General features: G+C 44.9%; 1 protein-coding gene across 1 annotated transcript; it reads left to right on the top strand.

Moving 5' to 3' along the window:
- The first annotated feature begins 858 nt into the window (after positions 1 to 858).
- LOC121982944 (probable cellulose synthase A catalytic subunit 1 [UDP-forming]) lies at positions 859 to 9378 on the top strand. The gene is made up of 14 exons (XM_042535945.1): positions 859 to 1189; positions 2411 to 2606; positions 2799 to 2980; positions 3757 to 3841; positions 3949 to 4135; positions 4715 to 4981; positions 5068 to 5413; positions 5494 to 5631; positions 5703 to 5828; positions 5934 to 6146; positions 6223 to 6490; positions 7378 to 7574; positions 7659 to 8009; positions 8434 to 9378. The coding sequence occupies exons 1-14, from the start codon at positions 1109 to 1111 to the stop codon at positions 9019 to 9021; spliced, it is 3225 nt and encodes a 1074-aa protein (XP_042391879.1). The 5' UTR covers positions 859 to 1108; the 3' UTR covers positions 9022 to 9378.
- Positions 9379 to 19022: the final 9644 nt, after the last annotated feature.

Below are 19022 nucleotides of genomic sequence, written 5' to 3'. Positions count from 1 at the left end.
GACAGCTCATCCTACGGTAACGCGTCACCGACGCAGCAGAACACACCCCAACCCAACTAGCGCTTCGCCCCTCCACTGGCAGTAACCGGTCACCCGAGCTCACCACGACACTGACAGCCTGTGTCCAGCCCCCACGACGTAGACCACTCAGCAGCTTCCATGCATCTGACGTTCCACATTCCACCTCACCATCGATCGGACGGCTTTCGCTTCGACTTTGATATTTTTCTTTACGGCGTAATTGAGAAGTCGCTGTTGGACGACCGGTAGCTCGTCGCTGTTATTCAATGACTAAATTAATTAAAATATTAAATCTTATTTGGTGGTAATTTTCAATTAACACCTATATTCTAGCCAATTTATAAAAATACCATCATAAGTTTGAAAGTATTAAAATATTTTAATATTAACATGTTTCTTCTTGACATTTTAAATAGCATCAAATGATCATTTACTCCAATTTTTTTTTTATAAAAATTTAAATAACACTCTATTAAAACTCTTATCTCCTTATCATGGACCTTTTTATACCGATATTTGTCTCCTTCGCCAATTTAAATATCATTTATAATGTATGATTTTTAGATATATTCATATCTATTTTTCTATTTTTATTATTTTACTTGCATCGACGAGGTAAGCTAGGGAATTCTTTTCTTATCATACTCAAATAAAATTCAGCCCAAAATAAAATTAATAAACAATGAGTAAAATCCTAAGGGTTTAAAACCTTTAAAGTATGTGTTAAATTTATAAATTTAGAGGGTATATTTAAAAATAAATTATTAGGGGTAAAATGAAAAGTTCTAATTTAAGCTGGCGAGTTGTAGGAATCCATATTAGTAATTAACCACAGAGCTTCCTTGTGCTGATATTAATAGAGACAGGAAAGGCGAGGGGCAACGTTGGGTTCATTGCGTGGGAGGAATAACATCAGGTGGTTATTGAGCCCTCAGCCGTCGTCGGTGGTGCTTCTTCAGCTCCGATCGGTAGTGGAATCTGCACCGATCTCCCCCCTCTGTCTCCCTGTTTGTCCCTGATGTTTTTGTAGAGATTTGAGCAAGGAAGGCGGGTGAAAAGTTGGATCTTTGGAGAGATTGCAGGAGCAATGGAAGCCAATGCTGGAATGGTTGCGGGGTCGCACAAGAGGAACGAGTTCGTGATGATACGCCACGAAGGCGATTCCGGAGTGGGTGTTTCTTTTCTGTCGCTCTTGATTCTGATTCCGGGTCTCGAAGATCCGATATTTTACTTGTTTTCTTCGAGGTTTTTAGGGAATAAGTGACATTTTAGCCGTTCGGTGTGCCGGATCTAGCGGCGGACTGAAGTCGTAAGTGGGTTGACTTCGGGTTCATGGTCGACTCTTTCAATTCATGGAGGGACAAAAGGAATCCACCTGGTGTTGGTGAAATCGGACTGGTTGCGCTAACTTTTGGTGGCTAATTTTAGGAAAAAATTTAGATCTTTGAACCTATTTTGCTGTCAATGTCTAGTTTGGGATTTACGCTGTCAAATTTCACTATGAAACTTAGACTGATGTTGATTAGCCTAAGTGTTTCACTATAGTTATTGGAAGAATTCATCCTGTAAGATCCTTGTCACAAAATGTAGGGGTTGGGAAAATTGTGCTTTAGTTTCTCGCTACGAACGGTGAATGTCTGTCAGTAACAAACTCAAGTCATATATCTGTTCTATTGGCTTATATTCCAGTTGATTCTTTTAATAGTTACTTTAAATAATCTAAGTTTTATTATGTTATTCAAGGTGCATGATTGAGGAAAGCTGGATCAAGACAGACCTTGAACAAATCCAGTATATTTCACTTTGCACTGGTTCTTCCTCCTTATTTTCTTAACAAATTAGATCTCGTTGCAGCCTTTTTTATCTTCTAATAGTTTAGGTCTCATAGTCTCCGTTGCTTTTTTTTTCCCAGAGATGTCAATATCTTGAAATTTCAAAAACTGTTTCTCTCTCCTTCTCTTACCTAGATCTGTATGCTAGTTGTAGTGTCATCTGCTTGCCCTATATGCTTGTGAGCAATATTCTATTTAATCCTTTATTTGGAAGTTCTAATATGTGAGCTTGGACTGCATATTCTTTTTTGTGAGCTACATTTAGGTGTTTCATTTTTTTCATCATTTTACTGAACTGAAATATTAGCTGGTTGAACTTTGAACCGTGAGCATTCTTGAAATAGCTTTCCCCTTTTTTTAGTGAAAGGAGAAAAAACCCACCAATATTTTGAGGTAGCTTCTAATTCTGCTCTTTTTTGTATCTCTCTTCTAGTTCACAACGTTGAATCCTTATACATTGTGATTACTTCCTACTAACAATTGCTTCTTCAACTGCATCAACTTTTTCATATTTTCAGTGCCTTGTTCTTTACTCCTTGTCTTTGCCAACAATGCAGCCAAAGATGGCGAAGAACTTCAATGGTCAAGAATGTCAGATTTGTGGTGATACAGTTGGGCTCTCAGCTACAGGGGATCTGTTTGTTGCTTGTAATGAGTGTGCCTTCCCAGTTTGCCGAGCTTGTTATGAGTACGAGAGGAAGGAAGGAAACAAGTCTTGTCCCCAATGCAAGACTCGGTACAAGAGACACAAAGGTAACCTTGATAGTTCTGATCTTGTTTATTTCGAGATGTTTGGTACATAGGCATGCTTAACATAAAAGTCTCATGAGTCTTTTTTGCTAATGAAATATTAGCAATCTGCTTTTTTGTTTTCTATGTAAAATTTGTTGCTGGCACTGGATTACAGATCTAATCTACCTCAGTGCTGATGATCATTCATTTCAGGTAGTCCTCGGGTTGAGGGAGATGAAGAAGAGGAAGATGTTGATGATCTGGATAATGAATTCAATTACAGGCATGGCAATCTCAAGGCAGGAAGCAAATGGCAGGGAGAAGATGTTGATTTATCTTCATCATCTAGACATGAACCTCAACACCGTATTCCGCGTTTGACCAGTGGGCAGCAGGTAGATCGAAAGAAACAATCTTGTATAAATTATCCCTTTGGCATTTCTTCAATGTTTTAGATTGACAGAGTTGATGGATAAATATAGCAATTGCAAATCATTGTTGTTGTAACAACAAATAGGCTATTCAGATAAATTTGACAAACAGATCACAAAGAATGTTTTCATGGTAAGCAAAATGAGAGCCATGAAAGAGAGTGAAAGTGAGATCTATGTTAAAAGATGACATCTACTATTTTCCATGTCAATCTTTTCCCCCCTCTGTAGCCATGTTAAGTATTATTTTGTATTTACAAACACCATTAGTACTCTTTGGAGTCTCTTTTGAGCTACATAAGATGAAGAATCCAGCATGGCAACTTGCAAAGATGTTTGTCTGGATTGCCTATTTTTTTTCCCTTTGAATAAAGGCACACCTCATCTCAAGGAAACATGATCTTTGATATATTTGTTTTCTTTGGAGATTGATTATATATTCCATCAATGGTCAATAACTTGAAACCTTTGTCTCTTCTTGTGTCTCATTCATTGTGCACTGATATTCATGGCTTTAGAGTATCATTTTGTGACCTTTCTGAACTACAAATTCAGATAATCAGTGCACATTGATTTTTGTCACATCCAAAATATGTTTCACTTGTCTTGTTTAACAATGATATATTTATAAATACTATTCTCCTCTACTTATTCTTCACAATTGCAAACCTATCTCCAAATATTGATAATAACATAATGATCCATTGTCAGTCAACCTTACCATCATTACCAATTTCCAGATTTCTGGTGAATTACCTGATGCAACACCTGATCGTCATTCTATTCGAAGTCCATCATCGGGATATGTGGATCCCAGCATGCCAGGTAATATATAATCCTATAATCGTATGCAATGCTAAAGTTAACTAAAATGACATGTTTAGTTTAGCTCTTCTTTGGCTTGATTGTTGTTTGGTGTTTTTACTTTGCAGTTCCTGTAAGGATTGTGGACCCTTCAAAAGACTTGAACTCTTATGGACTTGGCAGTGTTGATTGGAAAGAAAGAGTTGAAGGTTGGAAGCTCAAGCAGGACAAAAACATGATGCAAATAACTAACAAATACAATGATGGAAAAGGAGACATGGAAGGAACTGGTTCAAATGGTGAAGATCTACAAATGTAAGGACTTGCATTTATCCCCTTGTGCCTCATTCTTTTATTTTCAGCTCCTAAATGTGATATATTTATGTAAGCTATAATTATAGTGTTGTATTCTTTTCCTTCCAATGGACCAGAATTCATTGGATTTGCATTTTCCTATTATGGCTCAGTTTTTTTTTTCATTTTCCAATTTCTCGGGGGTGTGTTTCCTATGGAGGAAACTGGAAGGAAATAAATTGATGGATAGAATTTTCCCAGCTACACTTTCCCTCTGTTTCCTTAGGCAAAAAAAACTGAAGTGAAAGAAAAGGTTGGGGAAATCTTTGCGTAGTTTCCTTTGTTTGCTTCCATCCGAATTTGGTAGTAAATTCACTTTCACGTGCAATAGAAATCAACTCCGAGCTTAATTATTTTTTTTAAAAAAAAATCTTTTTAAAAATCTTTTTGAGTTATTTTTGGATGAAAAATATTTCACAATCTTTTAAAGTTTTTTCCTGCTCTCTTTCATTCCCTAGCTGGTTCCTTCCTTTGTAGGAAGCATAGTCTAAAAGTTGAAATTCTTATATAACTAATACACCGAGTGTTGCTTTTTTGTAGGACTGATGATGCTCGTCTACCTATGAGCCGCATAGTGCCAATACCTTCTAACCAACTAAACCTCTATCGCGTGGTCATCATACTTCGACTTATCATTTTATGTTTCTTCTTCCAATATCGTGTAACTCATCCAGTACCTGATGCTTATCCTCTATGGCTGACCTCAGTCATTTGTGAGATTTGGTTTGCTTTGTCATGGCTTCTCGATCAATTTCCAAAATGGTATCCGATCAATCGTGAGACTTACCTTGAGAGGCTCGCATTGAGGTCAGTTTTTAGTTCAATAACTTACATGATATTCTATTCATTTGTTTTATAACTTACTTTCTTCTTTCTTAAACACACACTTGTAGGTATGATAGAGAAGGTGAACTGTCACAGCTAGCCCCAATCGATGTGTTTGTCAGTACAGTCGATCCTCTGAAAGAACCTCCTCTTATAACAGCCAACACAGTTTTGTCTATTCTTGCTGTGGATTACCCTGTCGACAAAGTTTCATGCTATGTTTCTGATGATGGTTCAGCAATGCTTACTTTTGAAGCCCTATCAGAGACCGCTGAATTTGCAAGGAAGTGGGTACCGTTTTGCAAGAAGCATAATATTGAACCCAGAGCCCCAGAGTTTTATTTTGCCCAAAAGATAGATTACCTGAAGGACAAAATCCAACCTTCTTTTGTGAAAGAACGGAGAGCAATGAAGGTAAGAATGTGAAATAGTTGCTTATATCCTCTGGGCTAATGGCTATTAGATGTATTGATACATGGGCCATTTCATTTCAGAGAGAATATGAGGAGTATAAGGTTCGCATAAATGCTCTTGTTGCCAAAGCACAGAAAACTCCAGAGGAAGGTTGGACAATGCAAGACGGAACTTCTTGGCCTGGAAATAATCCAAGGGATCATCCTGGCATGATACAGGTTCATTTTTTTCACTGTAGGTTCTGTTGTTCTACAACTGCTTCTTTATATGACTTGTTGGTCAAATATAGGTCTTTCTAGGACACAGCGGAGGGCTTGATACTGATGGCAACGAACTACCTCGGCTTGTATATGTTTCCCGTGAGAAGAGACCAGGATTCCAGCATCATAAAAAAGCCGGTGCAATGAATGCCTTGGTTTGTATTTTATCTTATACTTGTATGCTTATTATATGTTCTGTGTTTATCACCTACATGGATGTTGATTCTTGGTTCAACCTCTATTTTTGTTTTTCTGTTTAGATCCGGGTATCTGCTGTCTTAACCAATGGTGCCTACCTTCTGAACGTGGATTGTGATCACTACTTCAACAATAGCAAAGCTCTTCGGGAAGCCATGTGCTTTATGATGGATCCTGCTCTTGGAAGGAAGACGTGCTATGTACAATTTCCTCAACGATTCGATGGCATTGACTTACACGATCGATACGCCAATCGCAATATTGTGTTTTTTGATGTGAGACATATAACAATAATACAAATGCACTTATGTAGCAAAAAAGTTTTCCCTTATTTATTATGTTATTTCGCAGATCAACTTGAAAGGTTTAGATGGCATCCAAGGTCCTGTCTATGTGGGAACAGGATGTTGTTTCAACAGGCAGGCTTTGTATGGCTATGATCCTGTGTTGACTGAGGCTGATCTAGAGCCAAACATTGTGTTCAAGAGTTGTTGTGGTTCAAGAAAGAAACGAAAGGGTGGGGATAAGAGCTATATTGATAGCAAGAAAAGAGCTATGAAGAGAACTGAATCTTCAGTTCCCATCTTCAATATGGAAGATGTGGAAGAAGGCATAGAAGGTAGTAAATGATTTATCCTTTTTTCTGTGTTTTGGTTCATAATTAAAGAACTAGTAAACAACCTAGCATGTGTAATCAAATTTTCAGAATTAGATTGAGAGACATGCAAGCATAGAATATAGGACGAGGACAAGAACATCTGTTGCATAGCAAGATTGTACTTGATCTTGGAATAGGATTAGGACATATACATTTCTATTCAAGGTTTACTTTCACAGCTTTTTTGGATTTATTACCTCTTTCCTTAAAACTTTTTCCTATAGTGCATCAGACATTTAGCTTACTTTTATGCTCCCCTCTTCTCTCCTTTTTGTCGGTCAACCCACTTTACCTTGTTTTCTATAGCAGTAGTTTTTCTTATGTAATTATATATTTTGTTTCTTTTAAATTCATTAGGAGCATATTATTCTATGATAACAATATCTCCATGTTGGAGGTCCTGATATTTGTGTATTTGCACATCGCTACTGAACACATCCTTCTATGTATTCCGTTTTACTCAAAAAATAACTCATTTTGATTAGACTTAAGGCAAATATTATTGCTTTGTTCTGTTTAAAAGTTCATGCAAATTGAGTGTTGTGTTTTTTGTCAATTTGGTTTCTCTTTCTTTATATGGTATTTTCCATTTGTATCTAGTATGCATAGGTTGTTTACCAGACACAAGCATGATTATTGTATGCCGGAGGGACACAATATACCTACTTTAATTTGTATGAGATTCAGTTAATCCAAGATATCCTGTTCTATGGTCTAATCCTGGCTTGTTAGAGACTTTCTTCATTGTCTCCATTTTCTACGTTATGAAACTTGAGCTATCTTCCTTGTTTGCATCTTTAAGGTTACGTTATGAAACTTGAGCTCTCTTCTTTGTTTGCATCTTTAAGGTTACGAAGATGAGAGGTCACTGCTTATGTCCCAGAGGAATTTGGAAAAGCGATTTGGTCAGTCACCAATTTTCATTGCTTCCACCTTTATGGAGCAAGGAGGCATACCACCATCCACTGATCCGGCATCTCTTCTGAAGGAAGCCATACATGTTATTAGCTGTGGCTATGAAGACAAAACCGAATGGGGAAAAGAGGTCAGTTTATGACACTCCATCGCCTGGCTCTGTTTAGTTTTGTTAAAAAGAATTGCTGAATTGCTCTAGTGCACATGCATTCAGATTGGCTGGATATATGGCTCAGTTACTGAGGATATTCTTACTGGATTTAAGATGCATGCTCGTGGGTGGATTTCCATATACTGTATGCCGCCTCGTCCTGCATTTAAGGGTTCTGCTCCAATCAATCTTTCTGATCGTCTTAACCAAGTGCTGCGGTGGGCCTTGGGATCAGTGGAGATTCTGTTCAGTAGGCATTGTCCTATATGGTACGGTTACAGTGGAAGATTGAAGCTTTTGGAAAGGCTGGCATACATCAATACCATAGTTTATCCAATCACTTCTATCCCACTGATCGCCTACTGTGTTCTTCCTGCCATTTGCCTTCTGACTGGAAAATTTATTATTCCTGAGGTCAGCTCTTTTGCGTAAAGCCTTATATGATCTCTCTTTTGATTCCACGCACAAGCATTGTTATTTTTTTAGGAATTTTCATTTAGAACTATGAAAAAGTAAATTATTGCCAGCAAGTATTTCCTCTGTTATGTATATTGTCTTAGCAAATTCTATATTATGGTTGATGTAGAAGTATTTCTTGTTTGAAACCTTGTGCCTTATTTTGTTTATACAACTTTAGCAGAGTTAGCAGTTGTGCCTTTTTGGCATTTTACGTTGATACTTAACAAACATCAACCTCTCAATAGTTGAGTCTCAGATTAAAATTAGTAGATTTTCCTGAATCTCTTGCAAAAATTTTCCAGTTATAGTTTCTTAATTTTAATTATTCTTTTTTGTATTGCTGAGCTCTTTTTGTTTTGATCCTTCTTGGCTTCCACAGATAAGCAATTATGCAGGAATGTGGTTCATTCTGCTCTTCATTTCTATTTTTGCTACGGGTATTCTTGAGCTCAGGTGGAGTGGCGTCGGGATTGAGGACTGGTGGAGAAATGAGCAGTTCTGGGTCATTGGTGGCACATCTGCCCATTTATTTGCTGTCTTCCAGGGTTTGCTCAAGGTGTTGGCAGGCATAGACACAAGCTTTACTGTCACATCAAAGGCCTCTGATGATGATGGAGATTTCGCTGAACTCTACGTCTTCAAGTGGACAAGTCTTCTCGTCCCCCCAACCACTGTCTTGGTCATCAACATGGTAGGCATTGTTGCAGGCGTATCCTATGCTGTCAACAGCGGCTACCAATCCTGGGGCCCCTTGTTTGGAAGGCTTTTCTTTGCATTCTGGGTGATTGCACATCTGTATCCTTTCCTCAAGGGTCTCATGGGGCGGCAGAACAGAACCCCAACCATTGTTATTGTCTGGTCCATTCTGCTTGCTTCCATCTTCTCGTTGCTGTGGGTTCATATCGATCCATTCACTTCTCCCACACAGAAGGCTGTTCAAATGGGACAGTGTGGTGTTAATTGCTGATGATCTTCCTTTCCTCTCAAGTTCAAGTATTGTTTCTTCTCATTTAGGGAGTAAGGATCTACGTATTGGGAGATTGCCAGCTCTAGAAGTTCAGTTATTTATGTCTATTTATTCTCAGTATAGATTGCTTGATCACTGTATTGTTGAAGGCTCATGCTGCAGTAATCTTTAAGGTTCCACTGCTACTCTTATTTCTTTTCTTTTTTTTTTTGTGTAGATGGCAAAGTTTTATGTATATGAACAAGGACACTGTACAATGTGTTTGTGACTAGCATCATTCCATTTCATGCTGAACCACTGTTGTGTTGGTGCTAGTCTGCTGCTGGACAGCAAATAATATTAGAACACTATTGGCTACATCAGTTTGGTTGTCTTTGCTGTATCTCAGATAAGTATAAATAAACGCAGAAAAATCTATCCAATATGAATCAATAAATAAATAAAATGTAGCATGACTAACTTTTAGCACACAGCAATTCAGTACTGAAAATAAATGGCTGATTCTACTACACGACGATTCCAAACGATCTCAGATCAATTTGGTACTTTTGAAACGCACTTTTCTATTTTTTATAGATAGAAAGAACTTTTATATCTTCTTCACTCGAAATGGTTGAGAAAATGTTCCTTTTTTAGGGTACTCCCAGAAAATAGCTCAAAGGATTATATCTAGCCTGCATTTTCAAAGGATTGGTAGATGCTTGGAATAGATCATGACTTTCGCTCATACTTGGGCAAAAAAAGTGTCTCAAACTTCCATAGCTGAACAACTTTTAGAAGCTTAAATGACAAGATCACATGCATCGTGTGTTTCTAAACAGTGTACATGTCTTCTTGGTTTTAGATTACAGTTTGTTAGTTCGTAATTTGATTGATAATTCACTGTTGTAGCGATTGCCTTCAGATTTCCTGTCCAGCCATATTTTTTTTGGTCTGTGGGAAGGGTTGGATCTAGCACAGGTTTGATTGCTCAAAGAGTTGGATATGTAGCTGATAATGAAGAAAAGCGATTACTTAATGAATCTTCTCTGGGCACAAGGAGAATTTGGGAATTATGGGAAGGTAAATTGATTGAGTTATGTCAATCATTGTATTACTTTTTTCTTTCAGCTTTTTTTTTATAAAAGATAAGTAAACATTGTTGCATTACCATTTGGTGTTTGAGCATGGGTTTCAAACAGTTCTGTTTGCTGCAGAAACTTGTTTCATGTGATGCTAAAATAATAATAATAATTGTATGGATATTCATGTTCGTCTTGATGCATTTCTCTCCAACGTGAAGGTATATCAAAAAAATTAACCCACTAACTTATTAGGCCAAACCATGAGGCTAAAATAGTTCAAGGTAATTAATTTATCTAAGCTTATAAATTTTTTGTATTGACCCATAACTGACTGACTATGTGAGATTCAATTGGAGTCTTACAATCTCATTTAACCCATAGCCTTATTGTCATCATGAGAGACCCAATGCTCCATCATCACATAGACTTACTCTTTTACTATTGATCCGGCGGTAAAATCCGGAACCCCATAAGAAGGAGTCAACGCTGAGGGGAGGTCAAAGGGTCCAGTGGCTCGCCGGAAAAGGACGAGCCGACCGGACTCGGAAGAAAGGGAAATCTGATAGTAAAAGGCACCCTGGTAGGGACCAGGGTTCCGACGCTCAAATGAAGCAGTGCATAATGACCGAGCGGAAGGATGTGCCGCCCGGACGACGTTCTTCGCCCGCCCGGCAGGCCGGGCCTCCCGGTCAGGCGGTGGGTAAAAGACGGGGACATCTTCTGACAGCCGTCAAGTCGTATGGCTATGCCATACTTCTAGTCTGACAACGGGGGGTCCTGCTGTCCCATCGAAGAACATGCTCGGACTGTAGCAGTATGGTGTCAGGTAAGCTCTCTGACAAGTGCATATCGGGGTATGAGTTGCTGACACGTATGCACCTCGGTGGGCGTGCATTAGTTCCTTCTCCGTCCTATATAAAGAGGCTATTGCTTCGCCAAAGGTACGTATGATACAAGCTTGGCAGCCACTTTTTCCACCACTTACCTAACTTGAGCGTCGGAGGGTCGTCGCCGGGAACCCCTTCCCGGCTAGACTCTTGTGCAGGATCGCCGGAGCTTCGTTCGACCAGCCGGAGATTCACTCCATCGACTAGGAGCGTGTCACGTGCCCAGCGTCCTTTGGTTCAACGATTCGGACAGGATCAAATTGGCGTCGTCTGTGGGAACGCACCTGCATCCAAACAAGAACGATGGACGAGGCTGGACGACAACACACGGTGGCGCTTTCGACGGAAGAACTCGAAGCTCTAGTCGAGATAAGGGCCGCCAAACTTGTGGAACAAAAGCAGAAAGCAGCAGCCGAACGGCCGAAGCAACAAGCAACATCTGCGTCGGGCGGCCGAGCGGAAGCACCTCCAGCCACCGTCGCATTCCACCGGGCCTTATTTCGCACCCCTGAAGCCGCACCAGCTCGGAGAGATAGAGGCTCTTCTTCAGACGAAATGCCAAGGCGGGATGACAGAAAAGGGAAAGCTCCCCGGGCGGACTCATCTCCCGAGCGGATCAATCGCCAATTCTCGGAGGCTATTCTACGAGACCCTCTACCCAAGCACTACGTGCCTCCGACGATCGGCGAGTACAACGGAACAACGGACCCGGATGATCATCTGGGTAAGTTTGATAACACAGCTACACTCCATCAATATACAGATGGAGTAAAGTGCCGCGTCTTCCTTACAACTCTCTCGGGATCGGCTCAACGGTGGTTTCGGAGGCTGCCGGACGGATCCATCGCTAGCTTTAAGGACTTCCGAACGGCCTTCCTCCACCACTTCGCTAGCAGTCGGCGTTATCAGAAGACAAGTGTCAGCTTATTTGCCATCAAGCAAGAGTCGAGAGAATCGCTTCGAGCTTACATCCAGCGATTCAACCAAGTGGCGATGGATATCCCAACGGCCACATCAGAGACGATGATGAATGCCTTCACTCAGGGCCTTGTGGATGGGGACTTCTTCCGGTCGCTGATCCGAAAGCCGCCCCGAGATTATGATCATATGTTACATCGGGCCAACGAATACATAAACGTGGAAGAAGCGCAAGCCGCCTGGAAAAACTCCTACCGAGCGGGCACTTATTCATGCCGAGCGGAAACAGCACGCCGCTCAGCAGCCGCCCAAAGGACCGAGGGCCGAAGCAATTCGATCCCTCCACGCCAGATCGCACGTACAAGAAGTGGCTGCCGCTCGGCCCAAACCAAAGAAGAGGTGGACCCCTATGTTCTGCTCCTTCCACCAGACGGATACGCACAACACGAGGGATTGTCGAAGTCTTCCCTTCGTGGCTAATCCCGTTCCCAGGAAAGCCGAACGACGGTCTCCTCCCATCGACAGGAGACAAAGGACCCATGAAGCTGACCGGACCCGCACCGAGAGGCAACATCACCAGACGTCCGATCGGCACCGATCCCCAAGACAGGAGAATCGCCGGGCGTCTAGAGAACGGTCCCGACCGTCCACTCGGGAGGAGGAAAACAGGAGCAATACTTCCCGGGGCGAGATCAACGTTATTGCTGGTGGGCCGACCGGAGGAGAAGCCAGAAAGGCGGGCGTCCGGCAGCTCCAGATCCACGCGGTCGGTTGCAGCCAGGAGCGGGCGAGTGGACCGGAAATCACTTTTGGACCCGGGGACTTAGAAGGAGTTGACGTGCCCCACGACGACACTCTGCTCATTAAAGCGGTAATAGCAAATTACATTATTCACCACATATTCGTTGACACAGGGAGCTCGGTCAACATCATATTCAAGAAGGCGTTCGATCAGCTGCAAATTGATCGAGCCGAGCTGCTGCCCATGACAACCCCGCTCTATGGGTTTACGGGCAACGAGGTCCAGCCGGTTGGACAGATCCGGCTGGCTACTTCACTGGGAGAGGAGCCGCTCAGGAGGACCAGGACCATAAATTTCGTGGTGGTCGACTCCCCCTCATCCTACAACGTCATTTTGGGACGATCGGCGCTCAGCGAATTCCGAGCGGTCGTCTCAACCTTCCATCAGAAGATCAAGTTCCCCGTGGAGGACAAAGTGGGAGAAGTACGAGGAGACCAGCTAGCAGCTCGGCGATGTTACATCGAAATGGTCAGAGCAGAAGCTAATTCCGCTCGGAAGGCGCCCCGAATCGAGGTACATGCCATAACTGAGGAACCTCCTGCTTTAATTTATAATGAAAAGGAGGAGGTTCAGATCCATCTGACCCGATCGGAGGCAATGACTTTTATCGCCTCTGATCTGGAGGAGGAGCAGAAGGAGGAACTGATCCAATGCCTCCAACGAAATCATGATGTCTTCGTCTGGTCGACACATGAGTTGCTCGGAATTTCGCCGAACCTAGCGCAGCATGAGTTGCATGTCCGGGCGGATGCTCGGCCAGTGAAGCAGAGAAAAAGGGATTTCAGTGCCGAGCAGAATGCCGTCATCCGGGCGGAAGTAGAGAAACTTCTGGAGGCCGGCCACATACACGAGGTGCAGTTCCCAAGCTGGCTGGCCAACGTAGTATTGGTTTCCAAGCCGGGCGGCAAGTGGAGAGTCTGCATCGACTTTCGGGACTTAAACAAAGCATGCCCCAAAGATTTTTATCCCCTGCCCAGGATAGATCAGTTGGTGGACTCTACGGCCGGCTGCGAATTAATTTGCATGCTTGACGCCTATCAAGGATATCATCAAGTGCCGCTCGCCCGGGAAGATCAAGAAAAAGTAAGCTTCGTAACGGCCGACGGCACATATTGCTATAATGTGATGTCGTTCGGATTGAAGAATGTCGGGGCCACCTATCAACGCTTGATGAACAAAGTGTTCAAGGAGCAGATTGGGCGTAATCTGGAAGTTTATGTGGACGACATTCTTATCAAATCCGTCCGAGCGGCCGATCTTTTCAAGGACATGGAAGAAACCTTCCGAACGCTGCGCAAATATGGAGTCACGCTAAATCCCCAGAAGTGCCTGTTCGGAGCAAAAGGAGGGCGCTTCTTGGGGTATATAGTGACCGAGCGGGGAATCGAAGCAAACTCTAGCAAGGTGAAAGCTCTGCAAGACATGCCGCCCCCGAGAAATACAAGAGAAGTGCAGAGGTTGACCGGTCGGATAACTGCTTTGTCCATATTCATTTCCAAAACCGCCGACCGGAGCCTACCATTCTTCAAGATCCTGCGCAAGGCTACCAAGTTCCAGTGGGATGAAGAATGTGACCGAGCGTTCGGAGAATTGAAGACATATCTTAATTCTCTGCCAGTGCTGGCCAAGCCGATCGGGGTGAGTCACTTTATATTTATTTGTCGTCAACTGAGCATGCTGTAGGCTCAGCACTTGTGAGGGCAAGCGGCGAAGAGCAGCCGGTGTATTTTCTAAGCCACATTTTAAAAGATGCTGAATCTCGTTACACCGGGCTCGAGAAGTTGGCCTTTGCTTTGGTTCTAGCCGCTCGGCGCCTTCGACCGTATTTCTTGGCTCACACCATCATTGTCCGGACGAACAGTCCACTCGGAAGAGTACTGTTGAATCCAGAAGCGTCCGGACGGCTTATCAAGTGGACGACAGAATTAAGTGAATTTGACATCCAATATCAGCCCCGCTCGGCGATCAAAGCCCAATCCTTGGCTGATTTTGTGACCGAAGTGCAAAGGCCAGAGCCGGAAGCTATGTGGAGAATATATGTGGATGGATCCTCCACTCGGCTCGGAAGTGGGATCGGAATATTACTACTCTCACCTCAGGAAGAAAAGATGCACCTATCCGTCCGGCTAGATTACAAAGCTACTAACAATGAAGCAGAGTATGAGGCCCTTATAGCCGGATTGCAGGCAGCACGGCATGTGGGAGCCGGTCGGGTGACACTTTATTCGGATTCACAGTTGGCCGCTCAGCAACTTTCCGGCACCTTTGAAATCAACTGCGTTCGGCTTAAACTCTACGCTGAGGCCTTTGAAAAACTCAAAGCTACTTTCCGAGAGGTGCTTATTCAGAAGATTCCCCGAACGGAGAACCAGGCGGCCGATGAGTTAGCCAAACTCGCAAGCTCAATAACGTCGGTCGCCATTCAGCAACCAATTGAAAAAATACTGCTGGTGGCGCATGTCGACCGGATGCAAGGCCTCACGTTTCCAAGTGACTGGAGGACGCCTATTATAGAATTCCTCCGTTCGGGCACCACACCATCCGATGAATATGCAGCCCGGCTCCTCAGAAGAAGAGCCGGTCGGTTTACACTCATCGGAGATCAGCTTTACAAGAAAGCTTTCTCGCGCCCTTTGCTGAAATGTGTAAGCTCGGAGGACTCAGCTTACATCCTCCAGGAAGTACATCAAGGATCATGCGGGGGTCATCCGGGCGGGCGCTCGTTGGCCAAGAAGATCCTCTTGGCCGGATACTTTTGGCCAACTTTACAAACAGATGCCGCTCGGACAGTAGCTACCTGCCTTTCGTGCCAGAAGTATCACAACTTCTCCCATCGACCGGCAGAGGAGATGAAGGCATCAATCGTCTCATGTCCGTTCGATCAATGGGGAATGGATATTGTGGGTCCATTTCCGATGGCGGCCGGGCAGAGGAAATTCTTACTAGTGGCGGTAGACTATTTCTCCAAGTGGGTGGAGGCCGAGCCGCTGGCAAAGATCACTGAACAAATGGACACATCATTTGTCGGTTCGGCATCCCTCGCCGACTAGTGTCCGACAACGGGCGGCAGTTCACAGGGAAGATGTTAGAGGATTGATGCAAAAGCTACGGCATTGAGCAACATTTCACGTCCGTGGCCTATCCTCAGAGCAACGGTCAAGCTGAAGTCGCCAACCGGGAAATTCTTCGTATTCTGCGCGCTCGGCTCGACCATTTGGGAGGGAGTTGGCCGGATGAAGTGCCAAGCGTCTTGTGGGCCATCCGAACGACGCCAAAAGAAGGGACAGGAGTCACACCGTTCCATTTGGTATACGGAGGTGAGGCCGTCATTCCGGTTGAAGTCGGCGTCGAGTCCGCCCGGATCCAGAGCTACGATGATGACAACGCCGAAAGGAGGAACATGGAGCTGGATTTGGTAGAAGAGGAGAGGGCAAAGGCGTCCGTTCGGCTGATGGCATACCGTCAGCGGATGAAGCAAAACTACAACCGGCGCGTCATTCCCAGATCATTCCAGGTCGGCGATCTTGTCTGGAAGAAAGTCAAGCCGGTCGGCGACGTCGGCAAGCTTGAAGCTCCGTGGGCAGGTCCCTTCAAAATCATCGAAAAGCTCCGCTCGGGCGCGTATTATTTGGAAGACGAGGACGGTCGGCAGCTAGATAGACCGTGGAGCGCGAACCATCTCCAGCCTTACCGGGCGGGGTGAAAGGTGTATCACTGTAAATCACCCTGTGTACTTTTTTTTCGACTGAATACTGGAAATGCGGAAATGAAGAATCAAGAGAACAGATATAAGGCATTGTCAACAAGAATCGAAGGCCCCGTCCCGTTCGGACGGAGGTAAATTATCCGAGCCAAAATGCTCGACGAAGCAGACCCTGAGCCGTTCGGCCAGGAGTACGTTCTCCACGCTGGGTGAAAGGGGCATATGGATTATCCGAGCCATGCGCCCGAATAGCGAAGGCCCCTTGAACCGATCGGCCGGGAGGGGCATGCATTTAGATGCGCAAGCAAAATGACCCGTGCCGTTCAGCCGGGCATAAAACCTGTTCAAGCACGAGATAAGTTGTGAAGGCCAAGGTCGCTCGACCTGGTAAGGAGTTAGGCTGGAAGCCCGTCTAGCCCAGACGTTAAACCGTAGAGCCGCGCCGACCGGCTATAAATATCCGCGCCGTCGAGCTCCGACGTTAAATATCGAGAGACGAGCCGGCGTCTATAAATAATCCGAGCGGACGAATCGACGAGCCCCGTCGTTAAAGATCGAGAGCCGCGCCGACCGGCTATAAATATCCGCGCCGTCGAGCTCCGACGTTAAATATCGAGAGACGAGCCGGCGTCTATAAATAATCCGAGCGGACGAATCGACGAGCCCCGTCGTTAAAGATCGAGAGCCGCACCGACCGGCTATAAATATCCGCGCCGTCGAGCTCCGACAATAAATATCGAGAGACGAGCCGGCGTCTATAAATAATCCGAGCGGAATCGACGAGCCCGTCGTTAAAGATCGAGAGCCGCGACCGGCTATAAATATCCGCGCCGAGCTCCGGCGTTAAATATCGAGAGCCGACGTCTATAAATAATCCGAGCGGACGAATCGACGAGCCCCGTCGTTAAAGATCGAGAGCCGCGCCGACCGGCTATAAATATCCGCGCCGTCGAGCTCCGACGTTAAATATCGAGAGACGAGCCGGCGTCTATAAATAATCCGAGCGGACGAATCGACGAGCCCCGTCGTTAAAGATCGAGAGCCGCGCCGACCAGCTATAAATATCCGCTCCGTCGAGCTCCGACGTTAAATATTGAGAGACGAGCCGGCGTCTATAAATGCCTGAGCGGAAGGCCTTGCGAAAATCCAGCAAAAAACCCTGAGGTGAGGCGCGAAGCAAAAGATGGTTAATCGGAATTAAAAATGCGAGCAACTGAACGAGCGATGTCCGTGCGCCGAACGGCTACTCAGTTGCATTATGAAATACATTGAAGATAATTCGCTTGCCTGGTATAGCAAGGTACCGAGCGGGAGAGTTTTAAAGAACACTTAGTCGCGATGGGGGAAAAAATGCCTGGCCAACATAAAAGATGAGAGGAACAGAAAATTATCTATTATGCAAGCCAAAAAAGGTCACTACAGCGATAAGTAGGGCCGAACGGCGGGAATACAAAGAAGTTTATAAAAGCTCTCCTCACACGTCAAAATCAAAAAGAGCGTCGGGGATGGTGTCCATCACACCCGCTAGATCCTCGGGGGGGATGGACAGATCGGCAGGCAGGTGACCTTTGGTCTTCAGATAACCCACCGCCGCCTTGATTGCCTCCTCGAACGTGAGGGATATCTTGTCGGTAAACTTCTCTCCGAAGTCTTCCGAACGGAGGAACGCCTTCCTCACTTCGTCCGAGCGGGCCGACTCCCCCTCTTGATATTCTTTGAGCGCGGCATGGGCAGCGTCGCTAGCAGCTTGGAGATCCTTCAAGTCTCCATCGAATCTTTGGAGATCAGCCGAGCGGCTCTCCTTCTCGGTGGCCAGCAGAGCATCCAGGTCCTTGATGCGTTGCTCCAGCCCCCGGATCTCCACCTTCATGTGGTCCATATCGTTGATGGCCTGTTGCTTCCGAGTGGTCGCCGTCTTGATCTCCTTGTCTCGTTGTTTAATCATCGTTTCAAGCCGAACGACCTTGCTCGCCAAATCATTAGCTCGTTTCCGTTCGGCTTCCAACGATTTTTTGGCTTTCTCTAGAGCGGTCGTTGACTGCCTGGTGTCCCCCGCTGCTTTTTGTTGCTTCAGTTCCTCCTCCAGTTCGGCCAACCGATCGCTAATGGCGATCTGCTCCACCCAGTTCTGCTAGCAAACGTAGACAGGTTAAAAAACTTCAAATAGGAGAGAGAAGAGGGGGGGAGGAGGTATACCCCGGTGGCTGATTGAAGGTTGCTGTCGCCGAGCTGCCCGGGAGTCAACTTGGCTATCCGACTCCGAGCATCTATCCAAGCTTGTGTGAGAGGGCCCGTCAAGGTGATCATCTGCTCAGGAAACACCGGCCGATCAGCAGCAGCCATGTACGCCTCCGAAGGGAGGCGCAAAACGGTTTTAAGTAAATTCTGGCCGCTCGGCCCGCTCTGAGACGACCCACCAGCAGAAGAGGAGGGTAGCTCGCCTAAACGCCTGATACGTCGTCGAGTCCTTGAAGGGCTGGACGGCGGCACCTCCAAGCTGGCCCTCGGAGAATCCTGAGGGGTCGGGGTACTCTCGAGGGAAACTGTTCCGGACAGCGCCGGCGCATCTGCACCCCGCTCAGGTTGTGGCTCATCAAGTGTAGAGGCAGGTGCAGATTCCGGTCGCC

The sequence above is a fragment of the Zingiber officinale genome, chromosome 1B (genome assembly GCF_018446385.1).
Source record: "Zingiber officinale cultivar Zhangliang chromosome 1B, Zo_v1.1, whole genome shotgun sequence".
NCBI classification, from domain to species: Eukaryota; Viridiplantae; Streptophyta; class Magnoliopsida; order Zingiberales; family Zingiberaceae; genus Zingiber; species Zingiber officinale.
This window is presented reverse-complemented; position numbering and strand designations above follow the sequence as displayed.

Bases quoted from the DNA above. Each gene is read 5' to 3' on its own strand.
- LOC121982944 (XM_042535945.1), top strand. From the start codon at position 1,109: ATGGAAGCCAATGCTGGAATGGTTGCGGGGTCGCACAAGAGGAACGAG. The intron at 2,607-2,798 runs GTAACCTTGATA...CATTCATTTCAG, and splicing joins TCGGTACAAGAGACACAAAG to GTAGTCCTCGGGTTGAGGGA. The intron at 2,981-3,756 runs GTAGATCGAAAG...ACCAATTTCCAG, and splicing joins GTTTGACCAGTGGGCAGCAG to ATTTCTGGTGAATTACCTGA.